The sequence below is a fragment of the Oncorhynchus keta genome, chromosome 35 (genome assembly GCF_023373465.1).
Source record: "Oncorhynchus keta strain PuntledgeMale-10-30-2019 chromosome 35, Oket_V2, whole genome shotgun sequence".
NCBI classification, from domain to species: domain Eukaryota; kingdom Metazoa; phylum Chordata; class Actinopteri; order Salmoniformes; family Salmonidae; genus Oncorhynchus; species Oncorhynchus keta.
The window spans coordinates 82,285,063-82,301,956 of record NC_068455.1 but is presented as its reverse complement, the minus strand read 5'-3'; the positions used below and the strand labels follow the sequence as shown (position 1 = coordinate 82,301,956).

General features: G+C 43.1%; 1 protein-coding gene across 24 annotated transcripts in view; it reads left to right on the top strand.

The window, feature by feature from the left end:
• Positions 1-16,894, top strand: part of LOC118380652 (GRB2-associated-binding protein 1-like) — a 98,231-nt gene that overhangs the window by 34,700 nt on the left and 46,637 nt on the right. For all 24 annotated transcript variants that reach the window (XM_052498093.1, XM_052498092.1, XM_052498091.1 and 21 more), the window contains exons 3-7: positions 6-171; positions 14,394-14,565; positions 15,194-15,613; positions 16,056-16,294; positions 16,579-16,676. In XM_052498093.1, coding sequence (XP_052354053.1) covers positions 6-171; positions 14,394-14,565; positions 15,194-15,613; positions 16,056-16,294; positions 16,579-16,676 — 1,095 coding nt within the window. The remainder of the gene's footprint in view (positions 1-5; positions 172-14,393; positions 14,566-15,193; positions 15,614-16,055; positions 16,295-16,578; positions 16,677-16,894) is intronic.

Sequence of the window (16,894 nt, the reverse complement as noted above, 5' to 3'; positions counted from 1 at the left end):
CCTAGGTGGATGCAGGCCTAACCTTTAATAGAAAGGATTTGGACAGTAGCTATGTGTTTGACGTGCGGACTGTGGAGAGGGTTTTCTACCTGGTGGCCGACAGTGAGGAGGACATGAACACATGGGTCAGGTGCATCTGTGACCTGTGTGGATTCAACCCTACTGACCATGGTATGACAACACACACACATACAGACACACACACATACATACACACACACACACACACACACGCACGCACACACATACACACACACACACACAGTATTCATGATCATATTAACACACACACACACACACACACACACACACACACACACACACACACACACACACACACACACACACACACACACACACACACACACACACTCACACACACACACACACACACACACACACACACACACACACACACACACACACACACACACACACACACACACACACATATACACATGGGAAGTGGGAAGAGGGGAATAGGGGAAGTGGGAAGTGGGAGTGGGAAGAGGGGAAGAGGGAAAGTGGGAAGAGGGGAAAAGGGAAGAGGGGAAGAGGGGAAAGGGGGACGAGGGAGTGTGGGAAGAGGGGAAAAGGGGAAGTGGGAAGAGGGGAAAGGGGAAGAGGGGAAAGGGGAAGAGGGGAAAAGGGGAAGAGGGGAAAAGGGAAGTGGGAAGAGGGGAAAGGGGAAGAGGGGAAGTAGGGAAAAGGGAAGTGGGAAGAGGGGAAAAGGGGAAAGGGGAAGTGGGAAGAGGGGAAAGGGGAAGAGGGGAAGTGGGGAAAGAGGAAGAGGGGAAGTGGGGAAAGGGGAAGTGGGAAGAGGGAAAAGGGGAAAGGGGAAGAAGAGGGGAAGAGGGGAAAGGGGAAAGAGGGGAAAGGGGAAGAGGGGAAAAGGGAAGTGGGAAGAGGGGAAAGGGGAAGAGGGGAAAAGGGAAGAGGGGAAAAGGGAAGTGGGAAGAGGGGAAAGGGGAAGAGGGGAAAAAAGGGAAGTGGGAAGAGGGGAAAAGGGGAAGAGGGGAAGTGGGAAGAGGGAATACAACAAGGTTAGACGGTGATTGTAATGACAATTAGACCATGACAGACACCATTTTTGTTTGTTTCACAACATCCAATAATTAATACAACTATGGATTTTCCTTGTCTCACATACCCTTAATATATAAACAATCAATCCCTAATATATATATATATATATACACACACCCAAGACAATCACAATATACTAAACAACAAACACCGAAAGGCAGACCACATCCCGGGCATTTCCCTCTCCGCCACCTACCTTAATCTCACCATGCCGATTATCCCTTTTGAGACATGCTACTATTAGGCATTTTTTTTTCCAGTGAGAATTTGAAACTACCTATGGAGGTTATACATTTCACATTGTCTTGGAGGATTATTCCAAAAGAATGGCGGCCGAGTATCACTTTTTTTTTAATCTAAAAGGAACCGTGTCTGTTTGACTCCTTCTAGTGGAATTGTTGTGGTTATCCTGGGCTATATTAGTACCTAGGGTCCATACTGTGGACAATCTGATGTACAAGACACAATTATATCTGAGCGGCTCTGTCCTCCACTTTTATCCATTCAAGGCTTTCAAAATTGTCGAGATGCGTAAGTGCTGGAAGTTTAAGAATAATCCTAACTAATTAGTCTGCAATTTTTTTTATTTTTTATATCTTGGAGGCACTATTGTACCAGGAAGATAAATGCATAGTCAAAGTGGCCCTGAACAAGAGCCCCTGACAATGTCCCCATTGCATTCTCATCCAGATATTTGGAGGTTCCTTGCCCGGGAACCTCATTTTATGGTTCTCTTTGGAGATCACGTTTTGTGCCATGCTCTCCCCTCTCAAATGGTTATCCGGCATCCAACATCCACGATACTTAACAGAGTATTTTTCTACGTCATCGACTACCACGTTAAAATCTGAGGATTTCCTCAGTTTCATTTTGGGACCTAAACAAGATGGACTATGTTTTTCCAAGGTGAAGTAACAGCTTATTGTCATATAGCCATTTACTGACATTCAGAAGTTCAGCACTGAGGGACTTTTCAACCACATTTTTTGTCTTTGTGGGAAACCAACAGTGCAGAATCATCTGCGTGGAGGAAAAGGTCACCTGTAAAGGCAGATTTATAAACAATAGAAATAAAAGTGGACCCAGCACACTCGCTTGGGGTACCCCACAGTTCCAGATTTTAGGTTTAGACAGGGTCCCATCCACATCCATCATCTGTTTTCTTCCTCGCAAGTAAGAGCTAAACGGTGTTAAACGCCTATGGCTCTTAGTTTGATGAACAGAATCTCACGATTCATTTTTTTCAAACGCCTTTTGGAAATCTAACAATAATAATAATAATAACACAACATTTCCCTCCGTCTACTTCCTTCCTTATGTGCTCAGTCAGATATAGTAGGCAGTTGTCAGTGGAACGGGATTTCCTGAAGCCAAATTGGAGCTCATATGTAAGGAAATGTTAACTGTCAATCTGCTTGAACATAATCTTTTCCATGACCTTCGATAAAGCAACACAGGATTGAGAGTCGATAGTTTCCATGATCAAACCTGTTCCTTTTCTATATAAAGGAACAACCCTTGCAAGTTTTAGTTGACTGGGAAAACACCCTAGTTCAATAGACAAGATTCACAATGTGAGTTACACAGGGGGCGATAATTACTGCAGCATCCTTTAGAAAATCTGTCAGGAATGTTGTCAAGGCCCGTTGCCATGGAACAGTCAAGTTCTTTCAGCCTCTCTAGCACAGTTGACTGAGACACCTTTTCAAATGAAAAAATAATCTACTCGAATCCCCAGCTGTTGAGTGAAACTGCTAGACACGACTCTCTCCCATAGCAACCTGATTGACATGGTAACTTGCTAACTAATGTATTAGCTATAGGTGTAAAAATAGCTATTCAGACTGTCTGTAACCATGGTCTCGTCTGATGTAACCTGTTGAGTGAAACTGCTAGACAGGACTCTCCCCCATAGCAACCTGATTGACATGGTAACTTGCTAACTAATGTATTAGCTATAGGTGTAAAAATAGCTATTCAGACTGTCTGTAACCATGGTCTCGTCTGATGTAACCTTTCCTCTAATGTCCAAGCTGAGACTGAGAGCTTTGGTCTTTAATCTGTCACTGTTACCTAACAGCATCAGACACTTATATAATTTGCTCAGATTGTTTCTATTTGCAACTATTTTGTCATTGAAATATTCTTTCTTGGCCTTCTGTATCATCCTGTTAACCTAATTTCGTAACTTCTTATAGTCTATAAATATATAATCTACCCTGGATTTCCTAAACTCCAGAAAGTGTTCATTTTCTACGCTTAATCACCTTTAAAATGTTATCATTTATCCACGGCTCTGTTTCTAATATTTTTCATTGGAGCCTGCTTATCGACAGCAAGTAAAAACAATGATTTAAAATGGCCCCAGGCATTCTCCACTTCATTGCATTTCAATACAGCAGACCAGTCGAATTTGCTCAGACAATTAACAAAAAATATCTGCACTATAATTCTTCATAGACCAATATTTTTTTTTAAATTAAATTATGATAATTTTAAAAAATATTTTCTGAACCTTCCTACTATAGAAAATGATGGAATGATCACTGAGTCCATAGAAAACCCAAGGTCAATGATGTTTGGCTCAAACATCAATGATGTTTGAGCCCTGTTGGGCTCATTAAACACTTAGTATAAAGCAAATCAATTACAAAAAAAATTCTTAAGAGCTTTTTTTAAAAGTAGCAAATTGCCTTTTAGAGTATATGTGTGTATTAAAATCACCAGTTACAATTATCCTCCGATTGACCAAAGTCTGTACAGTGGGAACCTTCAACAATTCATCATCATTGGTCTGGTAGTCTATAATAGATTCCTATAATAGGTTTACATTTTCGTAATAAAATGTCCACCCACACAGCTTCAATCTCGTCATAAATCGGATAGTTGTACCCAATATCTGACCTCACATAAGTGCAAACTCTTCCGCCTTTGCGATTGCGGTCTCTTCCAATTAATTCATAATTTTCAAATTCAATCTCTGCGGGGTTTTTTACATTTTTTTAATCAAACTATCCAACCATGTTTCGGTAAAGCAAAGCACTCCAGTTTCTAGACAGTAGGCAGATTTCCTCAATCTGGGGAGACTTCTAACGTTGAGATGAAGGATGTGTCGTGCTCTCATGGAAAACACATGTTTGTGTTTTGTTTTGAGTCAAGTTCTCCTCCTCCTGTTGGAACTGTCAGCTGAAATTGTTCACTTGATGATGGAGTGTTGACTCCACGCAGTCCAAATCGCCGCAATGAAACTCCTTCCAGGATTCACGCTGGCATTTTAGAGAGATGGTCGTTGCTCCTTCTGACCTTCTCTATTATAGCGAATGGATTTATCTCTAGAAAACGTGTTAACGTGGTAATATGAATACATATTAACACATATTAACACATATTAACACATATCAACACATATTAACACATATTAACACATATATGCATGTACACATACAGTACCAGTCACAAGTTTGGACACACCTACTCATTCAAGGGTTTTTCTATATTTCGACTATTTTCTACATTGTAGAATAATAGTGAAGACATCAACACTATGAAATAACACATATGGAATCATGTAGTAACCAACAAAAGTGTTAAACAAAAACGAATATATTTTACATTTTAGATTATTAAAAGTAGCCACCCTTTGCCTTGATGACAGCTTTGCACACTCTTGGCATTCTCTCAACCAGCTTCATGAGGAATGCTTTTCCAACAGTCTTAAAGGAGTTCCCACATATGCTGAGCACTTGTTGGCTGCTTTTCCTTCACTCTGCGGTCCAACTCATTCCAAACCATCTCAATTGGTTTGAGTTCAGGTGATTCTGGAGGCCAGGTCATCTGATGCAGCACTCCATCACTCTCCTTCTTGGTCAAATAGCCCTTACACAGCCTGGAGGTGTGTTGGGTCATTGTCCTGTTGAAAAACAAATGATCGTCCCACTAAGCGCAAACCAGACGGGATGGCGTATCGCTGCAGAATGCTGTGGTAGTCATGCTGGTTAAGTGTGCCTTGAATTCTACATAAATCACAGACAGTGTCACCAGCAAAGCACCATCACACCTCCTCCTCCATGCTTCACGGTGGGAACCACACATGCAGAGATCATCCATTCACCTACTCTGCATCTCACAAAGACACAGCGTTTGGAACCAAAAATCTCACATTTGGACTCATCAGACCAAAGGGCAGATTTCCACCGGTCTAATAATGTCCATTGCTCGTGTTTCTTGGCTTAAGCAAGTCTCTTCTTATTGGTGTCCTTGAGTAGTGGTTTCTTTGCAGCAATTCAACCTGGACGGCCTGATTCATGCAGTCTCATCTGAACAGTTGTTGTTGAGATGTGTCTGATTTGTTTAACACTTTTTTGGTTACTACATGATTTAAGAGAAAGGTTCACCCATTTTGAATGTTATATTGTTTTTGAGCATCTTTGAGCGATGTTCTATCGTTTCCTGGGGGGTCATTTCATGTTTAATCTCTTAAACTATTGCCATAAAAGCAGGCAGAAATCCATCCGCTTTGACTTAAAATTGCGATAAAGCACCTGTCACTAGACTGGAAGTTAATGGGAACACAAGTTTTAAATCGCGAAAAATTCTATCGTGTATGTCTGATTTCAATACTGGTCGACGTTAACGCGGGAGGTTGTCTTCTCATTGATCATATTTTAGCGATATTCCTACTTCTACAAATGTTTGCTGTAGCTATCTAGCCAGCAAGCCCATAGATAGAGCGTTGCATTGTGGGTTTTGTAGTCGACTTGAGCTGCAAAAGATTTCCACAACATTATTATAATAAAATAATAATTATTCACAAAAAAATATTGTTCTCACATACTAGTGTTATTTAACATTGTAAATTAAAGAGTGGTTTGGGGTGGATTATTTCTTAAGTACATCTCACCGAGAAATTACTTTGATCACCAATACATGATGTCAGCAATAACCATATTAAGGTAACCACTGACATTTCGTAAATATACACACTTCAATTATTGTTATTATTGTTGTTATTATTATTATTATTGTTATTATTATTGGTATTGTTATTGGTATTATTATTATTATTGTTATTGTTGTTGTTATGATTGGTATTGTTATTGGTATTATTGTTATTATTGTTATTATTGTTATTATTATTATTGTTATTATTGTTATTATTATTGGTATGATTATTATTATTATTGTTATTATTGGTATTGTTATTATTATTATTATTGTTATTGTTATTATTATTATTGTTATTATTATTGGTATTGTTATTATTATTGTTATTGTTGTTGTTGTTATTATTATTATTGTTATTATTATTGGTATTGTTATTATTATTGTTATTGTTGTTGTTATTATTATTATTATTATTATTATTGTTATTATTATTGGTATTGTTATTATTATTGTTATTGTTGTTATTGTTATTATTATTATTGTTATTATTATTGTTATTGTTGTTGTTGTTATTATTATTGGTATTGTTATTATTATTATTGTTATTATTATTATTGTTATTATTGTTATTATTATTGTTATTATTATTATCATTTGGGACTTGGCCATCTTGGCATTACCCTCCCCCTGGGACTTGGCCATCTTGGCACTACCCTCCCCCTGGGACTTGGCCATCTTGGCATTACCCTCCCCTGGGACTTGGCCATCTTGGCACTACCCTCCCCCTGGGACTTGGCCATCTTGCCACTACCCTCCCCCTGTGACTTGGCCATCTTGGCACTACCCTCTCCCCTGTGACTTGGCCATCTTGGCACTACCCTCCCCCTGTGACTTGGCCATCTTGGTACTACCCTCCCCCTGTGACTTGGCCATCTTGGCACTACCCTCCCCCCTGGGATTTGGCCATCTTGGCACTACTAGAGGGGAGGACAGGAAAGAGATGATGAAATCAAATCAAACTGGAAACATGGTGTGTGTGTGTGTGTGTGTGTGTGTGTGTGTGTGTGTGTGTGTGTGTGTGTGTGTGTGTGTGTGTGTGTGTGTGTGTGTGTGTGTGTGTGTGTGTGTGTGTGTGTGTGTTCATGTTTTCAGTAGTCTTTTGATAAGGCAGTATAATAGCTCTGGAAAAGCCAAGGCTGTCTGAGATAGAAACAGACTGAGTTTACTAAGGTGAGAATGATGGTGAGAATGATGGTGAGAACTAAATGGGCTCCATGAGTGGTGCAGTGGTCTAAGAGACTGTATCTCAGTGCAAGAGGCGTCACTGCAGTACCTGGTTTCGAATCCAGGCTGCATCACATCTGGCCGTGATTGGGAGTCCCATAGGGTGGCACACAATTGGTTCGTCTGGGTTTGGCCGGGGTAGGCCGTCGTTGCAAATGAGAATATGTTCTTAACTAGCTTGCCTAGTTAAAAAAGAGGGCTGTATCTAACCCCAATAACTACTGTGGGATATACAGCAACAGCAACCTTGGGAAAATCCTCTGCATTAACAGCAGACTTGTACATTTCCTCAGTGAAAACAATGTACTGAGCAAATGTCAAATTGGCTTTTTACCAAATTATCGTACGACAGACCACGTATTCACCCTGCACACCCTAATTGACGAACATACAAACCGAAACAAAGGCAAAGTCTTCTCATGCTTTGTTGATTTAAAAAAAGCCTGACTCAATCTGGCATGAGGGTCTGCTATACAAACTGATGGAAAGTGGTGTTGGGGGTAAAACATACGACATTATAAAATCCATGAACACAAACAACAAGTCAGTGGTTAAAATTGGCAAAAAAAAACACACACACATTTCTTTCCACAAGGCTGTGGGGTGAGACAGGGATGCAGCTTAAGCCCCCCCTCTCTTTAACAAACACAACTGTTCAAAAGTTTGGAGTCACTTAGAAATGTCCTTGTTTTTGAAAGAAAAACATTTTTTTCATCCATTAAAAAAATAACACCAAATTGATCAGAAATACAGTGTAGCTGGAAATGGCTGATTTTGAAACTCGTACAACACTGTGTGCAAAACACCAGTCTCAACGTCAACGGAGAAGAGGCAACTCTGGGATGCTGGCCTTCTAGGGAGAGTTGACATTATACATTATGGCTCTCAAGAGAAGACATGCTATGTGCTCACTGCCCACAAAATGAGGTGGAAACTGAGCTGCACTTCCTAACCTCCTGGAAAAATTTGGTCATAAAATTTGATCTGATCTTCATCTAAGTCACAACAATAGACAAAAACCGTGTGCTTAAACTAATAACAAATTATTGTATTTTTCTTGTCTATTTTGAATAGATAATTTAAACATTCACAGTGTGGGCTGGAAATAGTATGTGAACCCCAAGGTTAATGACTTCTCCACAAGCTAATTGGAGTCAGGAGTCAGCTAACCTGGAGTCAATGAGACGAGATTGGAGATGTTGGTTTGAGCTGCCCTGCCCAATAGAAAACAAAAAACAGTCACAATATTTGACTTTGCTATTCACAAGAAGTATTGCTTGATGTGAACCAGGCCTCGAACAAAAGAGATCTCAGAAAACCTAAGATTAAGAATTGTTGACTTCCATAGAGCCGGAAAGGGTTAGAAAAGCATCTCTAAAAGCCTTGATGTTCATCTGTCCACAGTAAGACAAATTGTCTATAAATGGAGAAAGTTCAGCACTGTTGCTACTCTCCCTAGGAGTGTCAGTCCTGCAAAGAAGAATCCTAGAGTATCAGCGAAAGACTTACAGAAATCTCTGGAACATGCTAACATCTCTGTTGACGAGTCTACGATACGTACAACACTAAACAAGAATGGTGTTCATGGGAGGACACCACTGCTGTCCAAAAAAAAACATTGCTATAAGGGCAGAAGGCGAGACCCAGATGCAGACACAGGAGGCAGATGGTTGGAGTCCAAGATGTTTATTAACAATCCAAAAGGGGAGGCAAGAGGTCAAAACCAGGACAGAGTCCAGGAGGTACAGAATGGCGGGGAGGCTCGAGGTCAGGGCAGAATCAAGAGAATCACATAACAGGTGAAACAGATCAGGTGACACAGTAGTAACCTAGTAACACAGGTTGTCATGGAGAGACGAGGGAGGGGGAGGGTAATGACAATTGCTGCACGTCTGAAGTTCACCTGGACGTTCCAAAAATATTCTGTGGACAGATTCAATTAAAGTTGAATTGTTCGGAAGGAAGGAACACACAACACTAAGTGTGGAGAGAAAAAAGGCACAGCACACCAACATCAGAACCTCATCCCAACTGTAAAGTATGGTGGAGGGAGCATCATGGTTTGGGGCTGCTTTGCTGCCTCAGGGCCTGGACAGCTAGCTATCATCAACGGAAAAAAATGAATTCCCAAGTTTACAAGACATTTAGCAGGAGATTGTAAGGCTATCGAAGCTCAACAGAAGTTGGGTGATGCAACAGGACAACGACCCAAAACACAGAAGCAAATCAACAACGGAATGGCTTCAAAAGAAGAAAATGCGCCTTCTGGAGTGGCCCAGTCAGAGTCCTGACCTCAAACCGATTGGTTAAAGCAGGTAGCCTAGTGGTTAGAGCAGGTAGCCTAGTGGTTAGAGCAGGTATCCTAGTGGTTAGAGCAGGTAGTCTAGTGGTTAGAGCAGGTAGACTAGTGGTTAGAGCAGGTAGCCTAGTGGTTAGAGCAGGTAGCCTAGTGGTTAGAGCAGGTATCCTAGTGGTTAGAGCAGGTAGCCTAGTGGTTAGAGCAGGTAGACTAGTGGTTAGAGCAGGTAGCCTAGTGGTTAGAGCAGGTAGCCTAGTGGTTAGAGCAGGTAGTCTAGTGGTTAGAGCCTAGTGGTTAGAGCAGGTAGCCTAGTGGTTGGAGCCTAGTGGTTAGAGCAGGTAACCTAGTGGTTAGAGGCAGGTAGCCTAGTGGTTAGAGCAGGTAGCCTAGTGGTTAGAGCAGGTAGCCTAGTGGTTAGAGCAGCTAGCCTAGTGGTTAGAGCAGGTAGCCTAGTGGTTAGAGCAGGTAGCCTAGTGGTTAGAGCAGCTAGCCTAGTGGTTAGATCCTATGGTTAGAGCAGGTAGCCTAGTGGTTAGAGCAGGTAGCCTAGTGGTTAGAGCCTAGTGGTTAGAGCAGGTAGCCTGGTGGTTAGAGCCTAGTGGTTGGAGCCTAGTGGTTAGAGGCAGGTAGCCTAGTGGTTAGAGACAGGTAGCCTAGTGGTTAGAGCAGGTAGCCTAGTGGTTAGAGCCTAGTGGTTAGAGCAGGTAGCCTAGTGGTTAGAGCAGGTAGCCTAGTGGTTAGAGCAGCTAGCCTAGTGGTTAGGGCAGGTAGCCTAGTGGTTAGAGCAGGTAGCCTAGTGGTTAGAGCAGGTAGCCTAGTGGTTAGAGCCTGGTGGTTAGAGCCTAGTGGTTAGAGCCTAGTGGTTAGAGCAGGTAGCCTAGTGGTTAGAGCAGGTAGCCTAGTGGTTAGAGCAGCTAGCCTAGTGGTTAGGGCAGGTAGCCTAGTGGTTAGAGCAGGTAGCCTAGTGGTTAGAGCAGGTAGCCTAGTGGTTAGAGCCTGGTGGTTAGAGCCTAGTGGTTAGAGCCTAGTGGTTAGAGCAGGTAGCCTAGTGGTTAGAGCAGGTAGCCTAGTGGTTAGAGCAGCTAGCCTAGTGGTTAGGGCAGGTAGCCTAGTGGTTAGAGCAGGTAGCCTAGTGGTTAGAGCAGGTAGCCTAGTGGTTAGAGCAGGTTAGTGGTTAGAGCAGGTAGCCTAGTGGTTAGAGCCTAGTGGTTAGAGCAGGTAGCCTAGTGGTTAGAGCAGGTAGCCTAGTGGTTAGAGCCTTGTGATTAGAGACAGGTAGCCTAGTGATTAGAGCAGGTAGCCTAGTGGTTAGAGCAGGTAGCCTAGTGATTAGATCAGGTAGCCTAGTGGTTAGAGCAGGTAGCCTAGTGGTTAGAGCAGCTAGCCTAGTGATTAGAGCAGGTAGCCTAGTGATTAGAGCAGGTAGCCTAGTGGTTAGAGCAGGTAGCCTTGTGGTTAGAGCCTAGTGATTAGAGGCAGGTAGCCTAGTGGTTAGAGCAGGTAGCCTAGTGATTAGAGCAAGTAGCCTAGTGGTTAGAGCAGGTAGCCTAGTGGTTATAGCAGGCAGCCGAGTTACTAGAGCAGTTAGCCTAGTGGTTAGAGCAGGTAGCCTAGTGGTTAGAGCAGGTAGCCTACTGGTTAGAGCAGGTAACCTAGTGGTTAGAGCAGGTAGCCTAGTGGTTAGAGCAGGCAGCGTAGTGGTTAGAGCAGGTAGCCTAGTGATTAGAGCAGGTAGCCTAGTGGTTAGAGCAGGTTGCCTAGTTTTTATAGCAGGTAGCCTAGTGGTTAGACCAGGTTGCCTAGTGGTTAGAGCAGGTAGCCTAGTGGTTAGAGCCTAGTGGTTATAGCAGGTAGCCTAGTGGTTAGAGCAGCTAGCCTAGTGGTTAGGGCAGGTAGTCTAGTGGTTAGAGCAGGTAGCCTAGTGGTTAGAGCAGGTAGCCTAGTGGTTAGAGCCTAGTGGTTAGAGCCTAGTGGTTAGAGCCTAGTGGTTAGAGCAGGTAGCCTAGTGGTTAGAGCAGGTAGCCTAGTGGTTAGAGCAGCTAGCCTAGTGGTTAGGGCAGGTAGCCTAGTGGTTAGAGCAGGTAGCCTAGTGGTTAGAGCAGGTAGCCTAGTGGTTAGAGCCTGGTGGTTAGAGCCTAGTGGTTAGAGCCTAGTGGTTAGAGCAGGTAGCCTAGTGGTTAGAGCAGGTAGCCTAGTGGTTAGAGCAGCTAGCCTAGTGGTTAGGGCAGGTAGCCTAGTGGTTAGAGCAGGTAGCCTAGTGGTTAGAGCAGGTAGCCTAGTGGTTAGAGCAGGTAGCCTAGTGGTTAGAGCAGGTAGCCTAGTGGTTAGAGCCTAGTGGTTAGAGCAGGTAGCCTAGTGGTTAGAGCAGGTAGCCTAGTGGTTAGAGCCTAGTGGTTAGAGCAGGTAGCCTAGTGGTTAGAGCCTTGTGATTAGAGACAGGTAGCCTAGTGATTAGAGCAGGTAGCCTAGTGGTTAGAGCAGGTAGCCTAGTGATTAGATCAGGTAGCCTAGTGGTTAGAGCAGGTAGCCTAGTGGTTAGAGCAGCTAGCCTAGTGATTAGAGCAGGTAGCCTAGTGATTAGAGCAGGTAGCCTAGTGGTTAGAGCAGGTAGCCTTGTGGTTAGAGCCTAGTGATTAGAGGCAGGTAGCCTAGTGGTTAGAGCAGGTAGCCTAGTGATTAGAGCAAGTAGCCTAGTGGTTAGAGCAGGTAGCCTAGTGGTTATAGCAGGCAGCCGAGTTACTAGAGCAGTTAGCCTAGTGGTTAGAGCAGGTAGCCTAGTGGTTAGAGCAGGTAGCCTACTGGTTAGAGCAGGTAACCTAGTGGTTAGAGCAGGTAGCCTAGTGGTTAGAGCAGGCAGCGTAGTGGTTAGAGCAGGTAGCCTAGTGATTAGAGCAGGTAGCCTAGTGGTTAGAGCAGGTTGCCTAGTTTTTATAGCAGGTAGCCTAGTGGTTAGACCAGGTTGCCTAGTGGTTAGAGCAGGTAGCCTAGTGTTTAGAGCAGGTAGCCTAGTGGTTAGAGCAGGTAGCCTAGTGGTTCGAGCATTGGGACAGTAACCGAAAGGTTGCTGGATTGAATCCCTGAGCTGACAAGATAAAAAAATATATTTTGTTCTGCTCTCTGAACAAGGCAGTTAACCCCACTTTCACTGTTTCCCCGGTAGGCCTCTCATTGTAAATAAGAATTTGTTCTTAACTGACTGAGCCTCGTTAAATTAATCGGTGTACAATTAGAGAGAGAGTGTGAGATACAGTTACAGAGACTCTAGAGTAAACAGAAACTAAAAGAGTTTTCAGAGACTCTAGAGTAAACAGAAACTAAACAGAGTTTTCAGAGACTCTAGAGTAAACAGAAACTAAACAGAGTTTTCAGAGACTCTAGAGTAAACAGAAACTAAACAGAGTTTTCAGAGACTCTAGAGTAAACAGAAACTAAACAGAGTTTTCAGAGACTCTAGAGTCAACAGAAACTAAACAGAGTTTTCAGAGACTCTAGAGTAAACAGAAACTAAACAGAGTTTTCAGAGACTCTAGAGTAAACAGAAACTAAACAGAGTTTTCAGAGACTCTAGAGTAAACAGAAACTAAACAGAGTTTTCAGAGACTCTAGAGTAAACAGAAACTAAACAGAGTTTTCAGAGACTCTAGAGTAAACAGAAACTAAACAGAGTTTTCAGAGACTCTAGAGTAAACAGAAACTAAACTAAACAGTTTTCAGAGACTCTAGAGTAAACAGAAACTAAACAAGAGTTTTCAGAGACTCTAGAGTAAACAGAAACTAAACTAAACAGAGTTTTCAGAGACTCTAGAGTAAACAGAAACTAAACTAAACAGTTTTCAGAGACTCTAGAGTAAACAGAAACTAAACAGAGTTTTCAGAGACTCTAGAGTAAACAGAAACTAAACAGAGTTTTCAGAGACTCTAGAGTAAACAGAAACTAAACAGAGTTTTCAGAGACTCTAGAGTCAACAGAAACTAAACAGAGTTTTCAGAGACTCTAGAGTAAACAGAAACTAAACTAAACTGAGTTTTCAGAGACTCTAGAGTAAACAGAAACTAAACTAAACAGTTTTCAGAGACTCTAGAGTAAACAGAAACTAAACAAGAGTTTTCAGAGACTCTCGAGTCAACAGAAACTAAACTAAACAGAGTTTTCAGAGACTCTAGAGTAAACAGAAACTAAACAAGAGTTTTCAGAGACTCTCGAGTCAACAGAAACTAAACAGAGTTTTCAGAGACTCTAGAGTAAACAGAAACTAAACAACAGTTTTCAGAGACTCTAGAGTCAACAGAAACTAAACAGAGTTTTCAGAGACTCTCGAGTCAACAGAAACTAAACTAAACAGAGTTTTCAGAGACTCTCGAGTCAACAGAAACTAAACTAAACAGAGTTTTCAGAGACTCTAGAGTAAACAGAAACTAAACAAGAGTTTTCAGAGACTCTCGAGTCAACAGAAACTAAACAGAGTTTTCAGAGACTCTAGAGTAAACAGAAACTAAACAACAGTTTTCAGAGACTCTAGAGTAAACAGAAACTAAACAGAGTTTTCAGAGTAGAACTATGCACTGCTGTTACACAGTGCCACCAGTAGTATCTGTAGGGCTGTTCAGTGTCGGTCCTGGAGGACCCAAACACGTCTGGTTTTCATCATCTCTTTCTAATAAGGGACTCATGTATACCTGGGACACCAGGTGAGTGCAATTAATTGAAACAACAACCCAAAAGGGTTTTTTTCAGCCCTCCAGGACCGACATTGAACAGCTCTGGTATAAGGGTAGAGTCCAGATTAGAGGCAAAAACGTAGTTTCTATAAAAACCCTCCAGCCATCTTTACTCTTTCAGATAGACCCACCGTCACCGCCCAAACCCCTACAGTCACAGTCACCACAGGCCACGCCCCCGTCTCCACGGCGACCACCGTCATGGCCCCGCCTCACCTGGAATCACTTAGCCGTCAGGAGGACGGAACAGAGTACCTGTGGCTGTCACACTGCCAGAGCAAGACACCACACAGGTATACACACACACACACACACCTGTACACACACACACAGACAGACCGAAGCACATACCAGAGGAGGTTGGTGGCACCTTAATTTGAGGAGAACGGGGCTCGTGGTAATGACTGGAGTGGAATCAGTGGAATGGTGTCAAATACATCAAACACGTGGTTTCCATGGTGTCCATGGTTTCCATGGTTTCCAGGTGTTTGATGCCATTCCATTCGCAACGTTACGGCCATTATTATGATGCTCCTCCCCTCAGCAGCCTCCTGTGACACACACACACACACACACACATACAAATACACTCACACACACGCACATATACACACATACAGATACACACACACACACACACACACACACAAATACACACACACATAGAGATACACACACACACACACACACACAAATACACACACACATAGAGATACACACACACATACACACATACAGATACACACATATATACACACACACACGCACATACACACATACAGATACACAAACAAGTCACTTGTCAGAAGAGAGTTATCAAAATCATGTTGACAATGTCTTGTCTTGTTACAGAATGACTTCATTTCAAAATAAAAGTGTTTCAGAATAATAGTCCTCCTGGTTTGTATTTCTCTGTTTCAGGCCTCCAGGTAGTTCCTACCACTCCACCTCATCTGACACAACAGACTACAATGAAAACACTCTCCCATCCCACTGGCCTCCTCCCTCTTCTTCCTCCTCCTCTTCCTCACCCTCCTCCCTCGCTAAAGGCCTCCCCCATCACCCCCACACCTGCCCCTGGGCCGTCACCACGGAGACCAACACTTTTAGCCAATCGCAGGACAGCGTGTTAACCCCTGAACTCCATAGGGGCTGGACTAGGGGTCACCCGTCCCCCCACCCGAGAAAACACTCCCTCCAGCTGCAGGCTGTGTCTCTCCCTCCCGTCTGCCATGACATGGTCTTCAACACAAGGATAAGCACTATAAACACTAAATCACACAGGTTGAATTCTAATAGCAACACCTCTTACCAGGTACCTTCCTCTACTCCTACCGCAAGGTGAGCACTTGTTGTTTTGTGTTTTTCTTTTTTTAAACTAGCAACTATTCTGTTTACTGTTTACACATATTGTTTGTTTGCTCTTATCCAGAGTGTCTTAAAAATAGAGCATTCATCATCTTTATGTATTGAGTGAGATGTCTGTGATTGATTGTTCATTTGTTGCTAATTAGTCTCTCTATCTCTGTCTCTCTCTCGCTCTGTCTCTCTGTCTCTGTATCTCTCTCTGTGTCTCTCTCTCTCTCTCTCTCTCTCTCTCTCTCTCTCTCTCTCTCTCTCTCTCTCTCTCTCTCTCTCTCTCTCTCTCTCTCTCTCTCTCTCTCTCTCTCTCTCTCTCTCTCTCTCTCTCTCTCTCTCTCTCTCTCTCTCTCTCTCTCTCTCTCTCTCTCTCTCTCTCTCTCCATCCATCCATCCATCCATCCATCCATCCATCCACCCCCAGCTCACCCACACCAGGTCAGGGTGACTCCTCCACCCCTCCACCACGCCCCCCCAAGCCCCTGGTCTCTGCCCCAGCTGAGGTGTCTTCTCTGGCCACTCTGTCGGCCTCACTCCACCGGTCTGCTTCGGAACCAGAGAGAAGCTATGGAGGAGGAAGAGGTAGAGGAGGAGAAGGACAGGGAGGAAGAGGCAACAATCCCAGAGCACCTCGTTGTAACACTATAGCTACCTCAGGCACAGGTGAGAGACACACACAGGTGAGAGACACACAGAGGTGAGAGACACGCACAGGTGAGAGACACACACAGGTGAGAGACACACAGAGGTGAGAGACACACACAGGTGAGAGACACACACAGGTGAGAGACACACAGAGGTGAGAGACACACACAGGTGAGAGACACACACAGGTGAGAGACACACAGGTGAGAGACACACACACACACAGGTGAGAGACACACACACACACAGATACAGAAACACCACACAATCACGTCATGTCTGATGTGTGTGTGTGTTTACAGGCACAGGTTCCCAGCAGAACTATGCTGTACCAAGGTCCTTCTCTGACCAGACCAGAGCCAGCATGTTTGAGTTTAGCGACAGCTTCAACAGCTACTTTGTGAGTACATTAGCAGTTTTACATTTTTTATAACTATCAATGAATAAGATTTGTTACTAATATAGACCAACAAAGGGTTCCTCAACTAGCTAGCTAGCTACTAGGATACTATAATATATGTTACTAATATAGACTAGGATACAATAATATATGTTACTAATATAGAGCAACAAAGAATTCATCAACTAGCTAGTTACTAGGATACTATAATATATGTT